Source organism: Leguminivora glycinivorella, chromosome 3, assembly GCF_023078275.1.
Source record: "Leguminivora glycinivorella isolate SPB_JAAS2020 chromosome 3, LegGlyc_1.1, whole genome shotgun sequence".
Classification (NCBI taxonomy): Eukaryota; Metazoa; Arthropoda; class Insecta; order Lepidoptera; family Tortricidae; genus Leguminivora; species Leguminivora glycinivorella.
Window position 1 is genome coordinate 14,841,923 of NC_062973.1, and position 18,427 is coordinate 14,860,349.

At 40.2% G+C, this 18,427-nt stretch overlaps 1 protein-coding gene across 1 annotated transcript; it reads left to right on the forward strand.

The window, feature by feature from the left end:
• Positions 1 to 1,274: 1,274 nt before the first annotated feature.
• LOC125224654 (exosome complex exonuclease RRP44) lies at positions 1,275 to 18,427 on the forward strand. The gene is made up of 18 exons (XM_048128082.1): positions 1,275 to 1,481; positions 1,562 to 1,890; positions 2,243 to 2,439; positions 3,152 to 3,378; positions 4,231 to 4,347; positions 5,142 to 5,301; positions 6,647 to 6,817; positions 8,014 to 8,129; positions 9,131 to 9,241; positions 10,343 to 10,484; positions 13,035 to 13,159; positions 13,805 to 13,975; positions 14,611 to 14,817; positions 15,205 to 15,425; positions 16,193 to 16,361; positions 17,273 to 17,413; positions 18,185 to 18,314; positions 18,405 to 18,427. Exons 1-18 carry the CDS (start codon positions 1,428 to 1,430, stop codon positions 18,425 to 18,427), a joined length of 2,811 nt encoding a protein of 936 aa, XP_047984039.1. The 5' UTR covers positions 1,275 to 1,427.

An 18,427-nucleotide genomic window follows, 5' to 3' on the forward strand; every position in this document is an offset into this window, starting at 1 on the left:
ACCATGGACTTTCAATAGGGACTGAGCTCACACTTTTTTTGCCATACTAAATTGAACTTTATCACCAGTGCAGAAAGGCTTTTTTCTTGTCAGACTAACAAGTGTGCTAATGTGGTAATAGCTCATGTGGACATGAGAGGGTCAAAGTTGGGGCTGGTGTCCCTCTCGCACGTGTGACCAGTGTTAAAGAGTAATTACTATAGTAGTAGTATTTTTACCTGTATGATAAGTGATAACTAAGTTTATAAACTTCTTAAATTATTTTTGTATTATATCGAAGCAAGGGTATTAATACCTTGTAACGAATTGGTAAGTCATTATTATGTAGCCATAAAACCAAAGATTTGCGCAATTACAAAAAACCTTTAATTGGGTATTAGTAGATTTGGTAGTAACTTTGAATATTGACCGGATGACAGTGATGACGTCATTCAAATGATTTTGATAGTGGCAATAAGTGCGAGAGGGACACCAGCCCCAACTTTACCCTCTCATGTCGGCACACTTTTTGGCCTAACTACTCAATCTAGCTTAATATATCCAAAGACCTTTACAGGGGACAGCGGAATCACATTTTTTGCCATACTAAATTGAACCTTATCACTGATACAGAAAGGTGATCGTATCGGACTAGCGAAAACGGTCCACATGAAAGGGCAATGTTTGGGCTGGTATGGTGTCCCTCTCGCACGTGTGGCCAGTGTTAATGAGGGTAACATAGTAGTATTATTTTTATCTGTATATTATCTGACTTTATAACTTCTTATATTATTTTAGTGTATATTCAAACTAGGGTTTGGATATATTTTAAAGAATTGGCAAATAATTATAATGTAATTATTTTGATGCCAATAAATCAAAGATTTGTATAATAAAAAAATACCTTCAATTGGGTATTAGTACTATTAGTAGATTTAGTAGTAACTTTGAAAATTGACTGGTATCCCCAATTTATGACAGTGATGACGTCACTGAATAATGTTGACATTATCAGTAAGTGCGAGAGGGACACCAGCCCAAACAATGCCCTCTCATGTGGACACACTTTTTGACCTAACTACTCATTCTGGTTTAACTATAATTCTGTTAATATATCTAAATCTATGCACTAGACTAGCATAAACGTCAGTATACATGATCATGAAAAAAATAAAAAAATAAATAGACGTCAGTGTCAGTAATGAGGCGGTATGGCCTATGGTCCTAGCCTGTCCAGAAGGACGAAGAAAAAAAAAAAAAAAAAAAAAGTGTCAGTAATGTCAGTGTCATTGTAATGTCATACCACACCATATTGTCATCATCGCAGACATCGCATTTTGTGTGTTTTGTGTGAAATGAAATACATAGTAGTGAAATTGCTTGAATATAACTGTTGTTTTATATGAATAATCTTATTTAAGGATCTGTACTCTTCACTTTGGATCAACATGTGGACCACAAAAACATTTTTAACTAAAACAAAACGCGGCAACATTCTGAAGGTAAGGTTATGTTTTTATTTAGCAAACTGATCTCTGGTCTCTATTTCTTTTACCAGGATTACGGTGAAGTTTGTTTGTAGATTGTGAGGGAGCATTATTTGCGAGACGATTTACTCTGCGGGTCTGAGGCATGCGTGATTTGTCCGCACAAGGACGATGAAATAGTGTTGGAGTCGACACCGAAATCAATTTGTGCGCTTTTCGAAGAGCCACATTACTTGGTCCTGGATACCAACGTGGTCCTGCACCAGATCGACGTACTGGAGGAAGACGCGCTAACGAACGTGATCGTATTGCAAACAGTACTGGATGAAGTGAAACATCAGAACACGGCCATATTTCAAAGATTGCTTGAGATTATAGGCAACAAGAAAAGGAAGTTTTACTCATTTGTAAATGAGCATCATAAGTAAGTGACATCTTTTCCTTAAAAATTACTTAATATCAGTTAGAGTCAATATTTATATCAATTCAATGTCTTTATTTGCTAGAATATGAGTAAATAAAAAAAATGTTCTTAATGTGGAATCTAGGTTTACTTATATGTATATATATTTTTACCTCAGAATTGATTTAAATCCTGTAAGTTGGATTGCCCTGTACCTTTTATTTGAAGATTCAAAGTTTGAACTTATTCTTTTAAACATTTTTCTATCATGCTTTGAAAGCTGACAAGGCACAGTCACATAACTTAACATTTAAATGGTTTCTCGTAACCTATTTTATTCAAAAGTTAAAATTGATATTTACTTTTTTTACAGAGACACATATGTAGAACGAAATCCAGGCGAGAAGCAAAATGACAGGAATGACAGAGCTATCCGTAAAGCAGTCTCGTGGTACGCCTCTCACCTGTCAACTAACAACACTGCTGGCTCATTCCCGGAGGTGGTTCTCCTTACTGACGATGAGAACAACAGGAAGTTGGCCCAGGAGGAAGGGATTAAATGCTGTTCTGGTAAGGAGGAAAAAAAAAATTCTATCAGTTCATGAAGGCAGTAAATTAAAAATATTTAAGCACAGACTCTTTGATTGAACTTAAAATGTGAAGTTGCCAGAGTAATTCGAGGCCACTTTTCTTCTATTAATATTCTATTAATAGTCAAATCAAGAACTTTTTAAGAACTGTCAAAAATAATTGGAATGATTTCCTAATATGGTATTTATGTAAAAATATGTTGAGTGACGTCTTGATCAACTCATTTACTTTACATTTCTATCCAACTTATTAAATACAAATCGAGACTAAAAATCATTACTGTCCCTTTTGTTCCTTATAATCTGATGATATGTATATTATGCATGTTATAAAATATTTTATTTTAAGTAAGGTACGGCAGGGCAAATCTCGACTGGGGTTCAAATGTAACTGGTCCATGTTTTACAATGTTTGCTACATTAAATAGAGCATCCAGCAGTTATATATGGTAGGCGCCTTCAGTGGATGCATGTAGAACTCAACATCATAGTGTAATAATGGAAAAAAATGGATCAGTTACAATTGCCCCCCAGTCGAGATTTGTCCTGCTGTAGCTTACATTACAGGCAAGTTGCCTATTGGTTTGTTCATTAAGAAATTCAAACAAATAAGAGCCACAACCTGTCATTCACAATCACAACTAAACATAATGTTATTTGTTATTTTTTTTTAATTTTAATGTTATTTTCAGTCAAAGACTACATTGAAAATGTCAATGGTTTCCCCGGATTGGTGGACAAATTGTCCAAGAATGTGATACCAGAAAGCTGCGCTAAGGATGCCTTGTATCCTGCTCACTTGACGTTGGGCCAGATCCGCACTGACGTCAAACACGGGAAACTGTACCAGGGTACTTTTCATGCTTCAAGAGATAATTTCTTAGAGGGTACTGCATCTGTCAGTGGATTTGATAAACCGGTAATTAAAAATGATATTTATTCTATGAAAGCTAAGTTTTGTCGTGGAGATTAAATTTTGTGCAATAAATAAGTGTATTAAAATTTGTAACGATATTTTAATGAATTTACTTGGAGAAACACTACCAAAGACGGAAATGTTATAATGTAGTGGTTAAAAATTGCTTTTCTTTAATTTAAATCTCCGAAAGCTCTATCAACATAACAAAATAGATATGACCCTTTAGCACAACTTAGGCTTGTGTCGTTTCGTTCGTTGATCGGAGTGCTCCGATCTCGTTCAATCGCTCCCACGAACTAGTTCGCTCTTTTAGGTCTTTTGCTCATTTAGTTCAGTCAGACCAGCGACCACTGCGGTTGGAAAGATCAGAACGAATGGGACCGAATAGTGTCAAAATGATACGAATAGTCCACAGATAGTAACATTCCGGGTCGAAAGCTTGTAAGTAAACGAAGTTCAATATGAAAACTTGACTTTTTTTGTTGCTCTGCTAAGTAGCTCTCGCTCTCGGTCGGCGCAGTCACACACTCGTTCTCGATCCAAACCGCTCGCGCTCGCCGATCCTATACTGAACTAAATGAGCAAAGACTGATTCTCAGAGCATGGAAAGATTCAGTTCATTTCGGTCATTGATGGGATTTTATTCCTAACAGTTCATAGTTCGTGAACGACACAAGCCTAGCACAACTTGCCTTGTCGCGCGCGAGTCCATACATCAAGCGCCACTTCAAGTATGGACTCGCGCGCGACAAGGCAAGTTATGCTAGGGGGGATGAGCTGCATATGAAAATTTTCTGGGTCAAGTCAAACCATTTAAACTTGATTATTTTTTTAAGTAAATGATTATTTTAGATTCTTCTCCAAGGCCACATAGGCATCAACAGGGCAGTAGACGGTGACTTGGTCGCCGTAGAAGTGTTCCCTAAAGAGGAATGGCGGAAACCAAGCGACATCGTTCTTGAGGACAAGGTAAGTAAACTTTTGGGCACTTATTACGTTGATATCCATATTAATATTATAAATGGGAAAGTTTGTTTGTCCGTCTTTCACGGCAAAACGGAGCGACGAATAGACGTGATTTTTTAAGTAGACATAGTTAAAGGAATGTAGAGTGACATAGGCTACTTTTTGTATTTTTGTGACCCCCCACTTCTCTAAAATGGGGGGTGGAAGTTTGTATGGAGCATTCCGCAATTTTTTAAATTTAACGCAAGCGAAGCTGCGGGAAAAAGCTAGTATTTTAAATAAGTTGCACCAACCTCTCATAACATAACGTGGAATAGGGGTAGAAGGAAAACCGTTTTATATGGCTTAGATTAATAACTTATAAAAGCTACCCCTCGAGCGTTGGAGGTGGCAAGATATTGGCAAAATATTATTTAGTTAAGAACTTATGATCCCTTCACACGATAAGAAGATTTTTTTTTTTTTTTTACGGAGTTGCACATGTATTTGGTGTTAAAATATTATAATAAAACATTAAGGACATAAAATTATCTTACAATAAAACTAAACTATTAAATCTAAAATTAAACTTAAAATAAAATAAAATAAAAATTAAATTAAACTAAATAAATCTAAAATTAAACTACAGTAAATCTAAAAACGGCCCCTGTGGCATAGTACCGAAAAATAATACCTAAGTCATATATGATATGTTTTATCTACTAGCGTTGTTTGCTTTAAGTATATGAGTGATGTCCAAATTGCATCCAATGCGACAAGCACACTAGGTCTTTAATTGCTGTTTCTTTATTTTATAGGCAGATGACCCAGGAGACCTGTTAGAAGAAGAGGCTGTGCTATTGAAGAACGCCAAGCCGACGAGCGATGATGAGATCACACCCACGGGCAAAGTTGTGGGCATCATCCGGAGAAAGTGGAGACAGTACTGTGGAATACTGATGCCTAGTAAATTCCCAGGTTTGTAGACTTTTATACGAGTAAAGAAATAGAATAGACCTGTGCAATTGTGCATAATAACCAGAGATCGGAAAAATTTGCGTCATTGCTCGGAATAATGTGGACATGTCTCCAAAATTAATCAAATAATTAATCATTTAATTAATTTCTTACTTGACATATAATTTGATTCCTAGTCAATAAATACAAAAGTTTGTTAAAGTGTAGATTTATTTAACTAGTTCGTCTAGTTCTCTAGATATAAAACCTCCGTGGATTCACTTTTTCTTAATATATATATTTTGACATTGATAGTATTCAAATTACAGTCGTATTTGCCGTACCTAAATTACGTACGTACCATACCTAATCGGCAGCAAATTAAAAAAATGGCTTTTTCTTTACTGAGTACCTAATATCGCCAGTTTAAAAACGAATTAGTGGTGAAAATTGAATTTAATAAATATAATACGACGTGAAAATGGTACGTATGCGTATTTACCTATACTTCATATATGGATGTAAATTCAAACAACTATGCAGATACTAAATCCCGATTTTGATTATCGCCCACAACTTATAACAGAAAATAACTCTGAATTATACTGGAATAATAATATTCCTATAAAAGTACTTAAGTTTGCCCCATTAACATCAGTGGATTGCGAGCGGAGTTTTTCAGCACTTAAGTACTGCTGACTGCTGAAATTTGGAAAAAATACTGATTATTTTCTTTAATAAATCTATACTTTTACAACAAACTTTTGTATTTATTGACTAGGAATCAAATTATATGTCAAGTAAGAAATTAATTAAATGATTAATTATTTGATTAATTTTGGAGACATGTCCACATTATTGCGAGCAATGACGCAAATTTTTCCGATCTCTGATAATAACTCCTGCTCTTTGTTAGTGTATATAATAGTACATTACGATACAAGTGCGGAAAAGAAAAAAGTTCGGCACATAATCACCCACTTCTCGCACTAGTGCGATAAAATAGAGATTTTTCGGTAAACCGTGTTTACCGAAAAATCTGTTATACATATAGGTATCAATGGCGTAGCGTCGATACAACTCTATTCCCAACGGGTTCCCTAAAATTCTGCAGTATCTGTAGGAGTCCATACAAAACAGATCCCAAAAAACCCCTCCGGCTTTACCAATGAAAATCTTCACGCCTCGCCACTGATTAGGCTTGTAGTCTTTGAATTCCTATGAAGTTTTTAATCTTAGTTTACTTGTATAAATATATATAATTAATAAAAAAAATAAAAAAATAATTGGGAAATATAATCCCTCTGCCTTATAAAGGCCTTTCCATGTACGTAATATAAATAACATGATAATAAATTGTCCACAGGTGCTACACGTCATCTTTTCACGCCGGCGGAGCGTCGCATCCCGCGCGTACGGATCGAGACGCGGCAGAGCGACGTACTAGCCTCGCAGCGAATTCTGGTTGCGCTGGACTCCTGGCCAAGGAACAGCCGCTACCCGCTAGGACACTTCGTGCGAGCACTTGGGCCTATAGGTAGGTCTATGGATTTTAATCGTGAGATTAGGATATGGTGTGACAGAGCGAAGTAGCGTCACAGCGAATTCTGGTTGCGCTCGACTCCTGGCCAAGGAATACCCGCTACCCGCTAGGACACTTCGTGCGAACACTTGGGCCTATAGGTAGATCTATGGATTTGAATTGTGAGGTTAGGATAAGGTGTGACAGAGCGAAGTAGCGTCACAGCGAATTCTGGTTGCGCTCGACTTCTGGCCAAGGAATACCCGCTAGGACACTTCGTGCGAACACTTGGGCCTATAGGTAGATCTATGGATTTGAATTGTGAGGCTAGGATAAGGTGTGACAGAGCGAAGTAGCGTCACAGCGAATTCTGGTTGCGCTCGACTTCTGGCCAAGGAATACCCGCTAGGACACTTCGTGCGAACACTTGGGCCTATAGGTAGGTCTATGGATTTTAATCGTGAGGTTAGGATAAGGTGTGACAGAGCGAAGTAGCGTCACAGCGAATTCTGGTTGCGCTGGACTCCTGGCCAAGGAACAGCCGCTACCCGCTAGGACACTTCGTACGAGCACTTGGGCCTATAGGTAGGTCTATGGATTTTAATTGTGAGGTTTGGATAAGGTGTGAGGGTGTGACAGAGCGAAGTATCGTCACAGCGAATTCTGGTTGCGCTCGACTCCTGGCCAAGGAATAGCCAGTCGGTGTTGTTAGTTCTCGGTATATTTAAAGAGGGCGCGACGAGTACTACAAGTACCTATTAAATTTTTAGTTTATTCACTGCTGGATATATCCATAGACTCCTCCATAGACCGCCGCAAGAAGCGGTTACTAACACACTGTTTACCGACTAACCCTGGCTTCTTGACTCTCAGGCAATGTGGCCTGCCCTTCAACCCAAAACTTGTTACTTCAGATAAATTAAATTCCGAAATTTTGTAAGGACTAAGAAGACGTGATTCTGGGCAGCTATCAAATGCACCCAGAGGATGTGAGGTATCTCGACTTCAAAAAGATACTACAAATCTTCGAATTTGTAGGACTTGATCGAGAGTTGTAGTAGGTGGCGATCACAATAGATCAGTAATGGTCGCAGTGACACATAAGGCGCTATGAAGCCTTACATAGCCCCTAACTAAGAAGAAGAAGAAGGAGACATGGAAAAGTCACAAATACACTTGTAACAATGAGAATTTGTTGTTTAATTTACCAGGGGACAAGGACGCTGAGAACGAAGTACTTCTCCTAGAGCATGACGTACCTCACGCGCGATTCAGTGAAGCTGTCCTTGCGTGTCTACCGCCTACTGACTGGACCATCACGGACGAGGTACGACTATTATAAATGTGTACTTCCAACTCTTACTTGTGGGGTCAAACATAAATCGCAAAAAGTCTGCAAAAAAAAGTTCAAATTTAAAAGTGGAAAATGTCTGCCTTGGGTGAGACTTGAACTCACGGCCTCTGGATCAAGAGTTCAAGTCTCACCCAAGGCAAGGCGAGCTAAATCTTAAACTGTCTTCAGTTTCCATCAGGTGTAACTAGGGTCTAATAAATTATCATCATCATCCTCCTTGCGTTCTCCCGGCATTTGCCACGGCTCATGGGAGCCTGGGGTCCGCTTTGACAACTAATCCCAGGATTTGGCATAGGCACTAGTTTTTACGAAAGCGACTGCCATCTGACCTTCCAACCCGAAGGGTAAACTAGACCTTATTGGAATTAGTCCGGTTTCCTCACGATGTTTTCCTTCACCGAAAAGCGACTGGCAAATATCAAATGACATTTCGCACATAAATTCCGAAAAACTCATTGGTGCGAGCCGGGGTTCGAACCCGCGACCTCCGGAAAGAAAGTCGCACGTACTTACCGCTAGGCTACCAGCTACTAGGGTCTAATAAATATAAATAAGTAAATATTATATAGGACATTCTTACAAATATTGACAGTCCCATGGTGAGCTCAAGTAGGCTTGTGTTGCAGGTACTCATACAACGATATATATAATATACAAATATTACAAACAAAATATTATACAGTATTATTATGCACAAATATTATACAGGAACAAAATATTTGTGATGACTTGATGAGCACAGATACCTGCACATATCTGTAGTCTGCAGATATCTGTGCTCATCACACAAATAAATGCCCTTACCGGGATTCGAACCCGGGACCCGCGGCTTAGCAGGCAGAGTCACTATCCGCTAGGCCAGACCGGTCGTCAAAATACCGATCAGTCTATAAAAAAATTGTTTAAACAGCAGTTTATTGACTTATACACTGTCAAAACTTCGAATATATACTTGTCATTTTATATGTTCGCAGGAAGTGAAGAAGCGTGTAGACCTCCGCGGCATCACGATCTGCTCCGTAGACCCGCCCGGCTGTACGGATATCGACGACGCTTTACACGCGCGATCCATTCCCGGTCTGACTGCCAATGGCCTTCAAAATACGAGGTGAGCATGCATGGTGAGGTGAGCAGGTGAGCGATTTGAACAGGTGTTAGAAGAGCGTTTTCAAATTATCGGATCCGATATCGGATTTAGGAAAGATGATGCCTTTAATGCCTATATTATACAATAGGGAACTTGACTATTCTTAGAATAAAGTATTTTATACCATGCACAAAATAAAGCATCAGATAATTATAAGAAAAACATGGACAGAAGTTATTTTTAAATCCAATTTCCATTTAATAAGTCAGGTAGAAATATATAAAGTAACTGAATTGACCGTGACGTCACTCAATTCGATTTCATATTAATTCCATATTAGCAAGTCGTTCAATTTCCTTTTGACAGTTCTTAAAAAGAAGCTGATTTGACTAGGAGGCAAGTAGCCTATTATAGAATGTCGATTATGTAATGTGAAAAATTCTCTTACACAACTTGACTCTTCCTGTTGAGACTTGCTTCTATAACGATAACATAGCTTATGCACCTATTTACCTTATTCAGAAATAAATAAACTTGCAAAACACTATCACTCAGTTGAGGACTGAAAAAAAATGAATTACTAAACTTCTATTGACCGGGATATAGACCGTGATTACCGTTTTACTTTTTGTGGAGCTCCCGATATTGACATTCAGCGTTACCCTTAGTTACCCATGATAATGGTGCATGTGTATATGTCGAAAAATCGTAAGTTCGACAAAAAACAATTAGGTAATCACGGTCTATGTCTCAGTCAATGTAAGTTTAGTGAAATTAACACTTTCGAAACCGGGCTCTACGCGGCGCTACGACATTTTCGCTACATACGGGGAAACCCATGTAATCGGCTACGCTTCTACGAGCGGTGTAACAGTCATGTTAACCATGAATCATCCAAACTTCTTATGAATAGACTATTTTATTGCTAACTAGCTTTTGCCCGCGGCTTCGCTCGCGTTAGAAAGAGACAAAAAGTATCCTATAACACTCTCCATCCCTTCAACTATCTCCACTTCAAAAATCACGTCAATTCGTCGCTCTGTTTTGCCGTGAAAGACGGACAAACAAACAGACACTTTCCCATAATTTATAATATTAGCATGAATTATTTGAACGGCAGGTTGGTGTCCACATTGCTGACGTGACTCACTTCGTGAGACCGAACACGGCGCTGGACAAGGAGGCAGCACTCAGATCTACCACGGTGTACTTGGTCGATAAGAGAATCGACATGGTCCCAGGTTCGTTAGTCCAATCAATCTTTCTTCTATTCGACTGCTTGTTTGGGTAGCCCTGTATTTTGTCTTGGTCAAAATTTTAAAACTTGGCGATATCTGTAATTTTGTTCCCTTCTGTATGTGATAGTTACTTACCGCCTCGTCTGTTTTTTTTTTTGTAATTATCCGCAAAATTATTTACCTAAATAAAAAAAACCGGCCAAGAGTGTGTCGGGCCACGCTCAGTGTAGGGTTCCGTATTTTTCTCAAAAACTACTGAACCTATCAAGTTGAAAATAATTTTCCTAGAAAGTCTTTATAAAGTTCTACTTTTGTGATTTTTTTCATATTTTTTAAACATATGGTTCAAAAGTTGGACGCACTTTTTTTTCCTTTAGGAGCGATTATTTCCGAAAATATTAATATTATTAAAAAACAATCTTAGTAAACCCTTATTCATTTTTAAATACCTATCCAACAATATATCACACATTGGGGTTGGAATGAAAAAAATATCAGCCCCCACTTTACATGTAGGGGGGGTACCCTAATAAAACATTTTTTTCCATTTTTTATTTTTGCACTTTGTTGGCGTGGTTGATATACATATTGGTACCAAATTTCAGCTTTCTAGTGCTAACGGTTAAGCCGGGTACTCACTAGCGAGCTGTAACTGTAACCGTTGCATGACCTGTTACCAAAAAACATAGTGTGTACGTGGTTCGCAAACCTCCTGCGAGCGGTACGCGTTGCTGCTCGCAGCGAGCCGATGTTTACAACGTACTCATTTCCGAACCTGTAACGTTACAGGTAACCGTAACCGTTATTGTAACCAAAACCATAGTGTGTACATGGTTCGCGAACCTCCTGCGAGCGGTGCGCGTTGCTGCTCGCAGCGAACCAATGTTTACAACGTACTCATTTCAGAACCTGTAACATTGCATGTAACCGTAACCGTTACTGTAACCAAAAACATAGTGTGTACGTGGTTCACGAGCCTGCAACGAACGCAACACGAGCGGCTCACAGCGAGCCGATAATTGTCGGTTTTTGCCGCGAATCAAAGGGCGCTCGCAGTGCGCTCGTGGACGTCGAGAAGAGAGGTTGTAACAATCCGCTGCGAACGTCAAACTTTTCATCATGAGTGAATGGTCAGAGGAGAAATTTAATAGCTTCTATTGATAGACTCCTACAGGGAGAAATGGAGAATAGTGTCCTGTAGACTCCTAAATTTATTAAATATTCGAAATCGGTTGCACTCATTCGATGATTTTTTATAATGGTTACAATTTTTTTTTTTTCATTATTTACAGTAGATCACTTCTTTTCCGGTACATTCTCTGAATCCACCTTCTTCGTGGCCGATAGGTATCATTAAATAATGCATCTATAAATATAAATATACATATATGCTGCACAAGCGAGAGACACCTTCGTCCGACATTGTGGAGTTACAATCCAAAAATGCAGATACATCCGGCTCGTCATTAATTTTAGTGATGTGGCCTTCTCGTACACACTAGAACCTGGTTACTGTATCTTTTTGATTACAGTTACTGCTCACAAATGAGTACGCTCCAGGAAATGGATCCGGCGACGTCACGAGCCTGAACTGTAACACGCGTACACACTAGACCTCATTACTGTATCTGTTCGGTTACAGTTACGGCTCGCTAAATGAGTACGCTCGGGGTACTGGATCCGGCGACGTCGCGAGCCCGAACTGTAACATGCGTACACACTAGAACCTCGTTACAGTATCTGTTCGGTAACAGTTACAGCTCGCTAGTGAGTACCCGGCTTTACTGAGATTATCCGCGGACGGACGGACGGACGGACGGACGGACGGACAGGCAGACATGGCGAAACTATAAGGGTTCCTAGTTGACTACGGAACCCTAAAAATGGAAAAAAATGTTTTATTAGGGTACCCCCCCTACAAGTAAAGTGGGAGCTGATATTTTTTTTCATTCCAACCCCAACGTGTGATATATTGTTGGATAAGTAACAAATTATGCGCCGCGCGGTTTGTCCTTGAGTAGCGCTCGCACGCAGCGAGGTGCAGCGAGTACATCGGAACCAGAGGATGCCGGTCGCGTCAGTACGGGCCGCGCTGCCGTGTCGCGCGCGGCGCGTGCGAGAGAGCCAAATACTGATCGAGTCGCCGCTGCTGGAGATTAACTACTGAGTAATCCTTGTACTGTGTTAACACACCTCGGACACTGGCGATTGAATATATGAAAAAGGCGCGTTCTTAGCACACAGTCTTAAGCTCGTGTAGGTGAACGCGTAGTATGCTTGTGAGTGAAATATGACAGATCGACTGTTCGCGTTTTTGACAGGCGGTAACTGTGAGGTAACCGAGAGCGGCACTTTCTGCGAGGAGCGGGAGTGGCCATACTGTACGATAGTACTCTTTGTATTATACTGTGGTGTTAATGTGGACGAAGTTTGTTTAGGACGCTGTTTTGGTACCTACACGTTTGTCGATGCCTGCGCTGTGTACGTAAATGATTCTTTGTATTTTTACCATGTCATTTATAAATGTTTGTATTGTATTGTATTCTGTTGCAGATCTGCTAAGTTCTAACTTGTGCTCTCTACGCGGCGGCGAAGAGCGATTGGCTTTCTCCTGCGTCTGGGAGATCGACGAGAATGCCAACATCCTCTCTACCAAGTTCCACAAGAGTGTCATCAAGGTACGCAATGGAAAGGACGTAACGTTATAATGACTTATTAAGCCCAAATCCAGTTCGACTCTTGACTTAGTAAATTTGAGCTGTAATTAAGTGGCTTTCTTTTCTGCATTTTGGATTAGAAAAGCTAAGTTAGAAATTACTAATAAATCTGTAAATTAATCTTTCTTAATCGCTATTTATGATCGACATTGTAATCGTTGTTTTTTAATTGGCTTGATGTAGACACAGGGTATCGTGTTAAATATTCATTTACATCCAGTGCCTTGAATTGTTTTGGGTTGTTTTACAAACATTAGATATACCAAAGAGGATTAAGTATTATAGAGTGTTACTGTCAAAGTAAAATATGTAATCACAGTGCATAGACTGCCATCTCTCGACACAAGCTTTAAACTTTTCAAGCTCAGTTTGGACAATTTGGCCCATATTCTTAGCTTGATATGTGTTAAAATGTCAAATATTAATATTAGCGCCATCTAACCGAGCGTCCCCAAAGGTGTAACGTCATCTAGGTCACCGTACCTTTTTCTGAGGTACGTTTTTTTCCTTAGACTGTAGCTATCTAATCTATCTATACGGAGTTACATGTGTCTTTGGATATACTTTGTTTTTATGTTGATTAAGACAAGAATTTGTTCCTTTCAGTCGGCAGCCGCGATGACGTACGAGGAGGCACAGCTGACGATCGACGACGCGAACCGACACGACGCCGTGGCGACGTCGTTACGGATACTGAACGCGCTCGCCAAGAAACTCAAGAAGAAGAGGATGGACAACGGCGCGCTCTTGCTCGCCTCGCCTGAGATACGCTTCCAGGTCAGTACTATCAGTGTAGTTCATTGCTTTCTGTAGCTATGACCTTTAGACTGATGCAAACCTACTATAACAAAATAAGTGACTAATTTGTTCCGTCTATTGTCATTTGAGTCGACGGCACCCCGAACCCTCCTTAGAAATAAACACATAGCAAAATGGAGTGTACAAGTTTCTAATGGGTCGGCAACGCGCATGTGACATCCGTTGAGTTGCAGGCGTCCATAGGTTACTGTGACCGCTTCCCACCAGGCGGGCCGTGTGCTTGTTTGCCACCGACGTAGTATTAACCACAAAATTAAAATTTTATAAAACCCCCGACTGCGACATAGTAAACCGATTTTCATGAATTATGATGGCTAAGAACACTCCCGACTAACTCAGTTTTTAGACAAAAAAAAAATAAATCTAAATTGGTTCATCCTTTCGGGAGCTACGATGCCGCAGACAGACAGACACGTCAAACTTATAACACCCAGTTGTTCTTGCGTCGGGAGTTAAAAAGTGATATGTCATAATCATGTCAATCATATAAATGCAGTCTAGTTTATGATGATTGTCCTTCAAAGACTTCTCCATTGATTGAAAAGCTGAGACTGTATCGATTGCAGATACACATTTCTTTAATGTCATTACAGGTGGACTCAGAAACGCACGACCCAATAGAAGTGCAAGCGAAGAAGATAGTGGACACAAACTCCATGGTGGAAGAGTTCATGTTGCTAGCCAACGTGAGCGTTGCAGAGAAGTTGGCCGCTGAGTTCCCACAGTGTGCACTGTTGCGGCGGCATCCTTCGCCGCCACCGGGCAATTTCACATCGTTCCTGAAGGCTGCGAGGCAACAGGTACTAATAGTTTCTTGTCGGTCCCATAGTGGATACCCCCCTCCCAACTGAGGGGGGACTGAAATCTTCTCGAGGCTGCATGAGGCGTAGGGTTAGAGCCGGCGTAGCTTTATTTGACGTTCATATGCGCATTGTAATATGCCTACTTGAAAAATAAATATTTCATTTTCTTTTCATTTTCATTTTCAATAGCTACATAATTGTACTATAGTGGTCCTAATACAAACCTAAAATAAACTGTTGCAAGCTGCAACTTTTGCTAATATTTTTAAATCAAATCAACTGACTTCACTTTCTTTCGTTGTTGAGAGTGTAAGAATTGTATTGTTGAACTTATTTTGTAAAATTATCACACAAGGCCGTGCACTGACTCCCCCAATTCCTCAGGGCTTCGAAATCGACGTAGCAACGAACAAATCCTTCTCAGCTTCACTCGACGCAGCGCGCATCCCGGACCGTCCGTTCTTCAATACTTTACTCCGAATCATGGCGACCCGGTGCATGCAGCAAGCAGTCTACTTCTCTAGTGGGTCTCTGGCGCAAGAGGAGTTCTACCACTACGGTCTGGCGTGTCCGATTTATACGCACTTCACGTCGCCTATACGAAGGTAAGTTTGTATAAATGACTGGCCGTTACTTTACATTGCTTCTAATCATGGCGACCCGGTGCATGCAGCAGCGGTGCCGGTGTTATCGCTACGGTTTGGCGTGTCGGATTTTATAAATGACCAGCCGTTATTTGAGATTGCTTTGAATCATGGCGAGGCAGTATACTCCTTCAGCGGGTCTCTGCTACAAGAGAAGTTCTACCACTACGGTCTGGCGTGTCTGATTTATACGTACTTCACGTCGTCCATCCGGAGGTGAGTTTGTATAAATGACTGGCCGTTACTTTTCATTGCCTCTAATCATGGCGACCCGGGGTATGCAGCAGGCGGTCTATTTCTCTAGCGGGTCTCTGGCGCAAGAGGAGTTCTACCACTATGGTCTGGCGTGTCCGATTTACACGCACTTTTCGTCGCCTATCCGAAGGTGAATTTCAAAACTATCAGTAAAGTAAGTTCACACTCGCGTTCCTTACAAAATATAATATTTAATTAGATAAATAACGTATCGATTAATTATAAATGGGAAAGGGTGTGGGTCTGTTTGTTTGTCCGTCTTTCACGGCAAAATGGAGCGACGCGTTGATGTGATTTTTTAAGTGGAGACAGTGGAAGGGATAGGTTACTTTTGTCTCTTTCTAACCCCCCCCCACTTCAAATGGGAGGTGGACGTTTGTATGGAGCATTCCGGATTCCTTTTCGAATTTAACGCGAGCGAAGCCGCGGGCAAATGCTAGTTTCAAATAATTCATGCATGTTTCTAATTCCAGATACGCCGACGTCATAGTCCACCGTCTACTAGCCGCGTGTATAGGCGCCGATGTCACCCACGCCACTCTCCTCGATACGAAAGAAGCGGGCGCCATTTGTGACAACCTCAACTACAGGCACAGACAAGCCCAGTACGCAGGTCGAGCGTCCGTAGCGCTTAATACACATGTAAGTGAAAGTTTTGGATCTTCTATTAGAGTTCATTATTGATTGACATGATATGATCTCTGTTATTGCCTTGACAAACTTCTGATGCCAGTAAAGCTAGAAACAAATTATGGGCGCGTCACACGGACGCGGCTGGCGGCCGCGACCGATAAGTGTGCACAGTCTTAAAACATTCAGCTAACCAGATGACGTCCGGACGTCCGTGCGCTCAAGGCCACGTCCACGGCTTACGTCCGATAGTTTGCACAGGTGTATAATTCATTATCTAGATCGCGGCAATGGACGCGCGTCCACGTCCGCGTCCCATAATTTGTTTCTAGCTTCAATCGATTGATAGCGCACATGGACACTATACAATACACTAGACTTTAAATAAGTGCGTAATACCATCATTAAGGTGTCAGCGAATCCAAATGAGTAATCATTAGCGGCACGCAATAAATAACGCTTCTATACTTACAAGCGGTCATTATACTACGGATTCATTGACTCGTCATTCGCTTGCCTTTATCCCATTTAGTTGGGGTGGCGCACCATGTCTTTTTCCTCTTTGATCTAAATATATAAAAGAAAAACTGACTGACTGACATATCAACGTGCAGCCGAAACCGCTGGTGCTAGAGATTCCAAATTTGCCACGTAGGTTCCTGATAAGGTGTAAAGGAGTACTAAGAAAGGATTTTTCAAAATTCACCCCCTAAGGGGGTGAAATGGAGATCAAAAGTTTGAACTATTTTAGTACGCTAGCGAAGCCGCGGGAAAAGGCTAGTTTTAGACATAATTCATTTGTTTTGTACTTTCATTTCATATTATCTCACAGACAGTCCGTCCAACTTTCCTTCGGTTTTCCTTCCCGCTGTCATTATCTATCTGTATTCTGTTCAAATAAATTCTTATAAATTTTTCCGCAGATCCTGTTCAAGAACCGCGTGGAGACAGAATCGGCGGTGGTCCTCGCTGTGAAGAGGAACGCGATACAAGTGCTCATCCCCAAATACGGGCTAGAGGGGCCCATCTACCTTCCTGAGGACAAGTTCACCTACAATGAGGAGGTAAATATGGGCCATTTTTTTTCAAAGTTGTCCACCCCACTTTTTTTGTAACATGGGTATTATTTACGCGATTCATACTCAGAATCGAGATCTCTTTCGATCCTGATAGGAGAAAAAAATGTCCCAAGGTTTCCATAAATTTTTACCACCATACAAAATGTATTAAAAAATGGTAACGAAATGCGAAAAAAACCTTGGGACACCTTTTTTCTCCTATTAGGATTGAAAGAGCTCGAGATTCTGAGTGGAAAACACATAAAAATATCCAAATACAAAAAAAAGTGGGGTGGTCAACTTTGAAAAAAAAAAATGGCCCAAATACTCCAACACTTATTTAAAACACGTAACATGCTATTTGTTAATTTCATGTTTTATCCATATCTTACTAAAATACTAATGAATTTACTTTAGTTATACACATTTGGTAACAAATTACGCAAATTAGATTCGTTTGTAGGGCTATTGTCTACATAAACATTGATTTAAATGTTACCTTGTTTCGATCTTTCAAGTTTCCTATGTTGCACGGTTGTTAATATTCTAAACTTCTTCCGCCGAGGTCCGCTTTGGCTACTATTTAATCCCAAAATTTCGCGTATACACTAGTTTTACGAAAGCGACTGCCACACTTAGCAAATATCAAATGACATATCGTACGTAATTTCCAAAAAACTCATTGGTACCTAGGGTTTGAACCTGGATTAAATTCGCACGCTTATACCGTTAGGATACCAGCGCTTTTCTACTATTAATAACTAAATCGATTTACAGGAGAACATCCAAATCTGTGGAGGAACAACCCTGAAGACATTCGACGAGCTAACAGTCCGCCTGAGCCTGGACAGCACCAACCCTCAGCACAGGAAGCTAGCCTTCCAGCTGGTACAGCCCCACATCCCAGGTATATACAATATATTTATTTGTCATTTTTTTTAATAATCTGTTTCTGTATTGCTAATGAGCTGTGCTCAAAATAATTGTTTGACACGAGGCATGGATTATTTATATGTATAG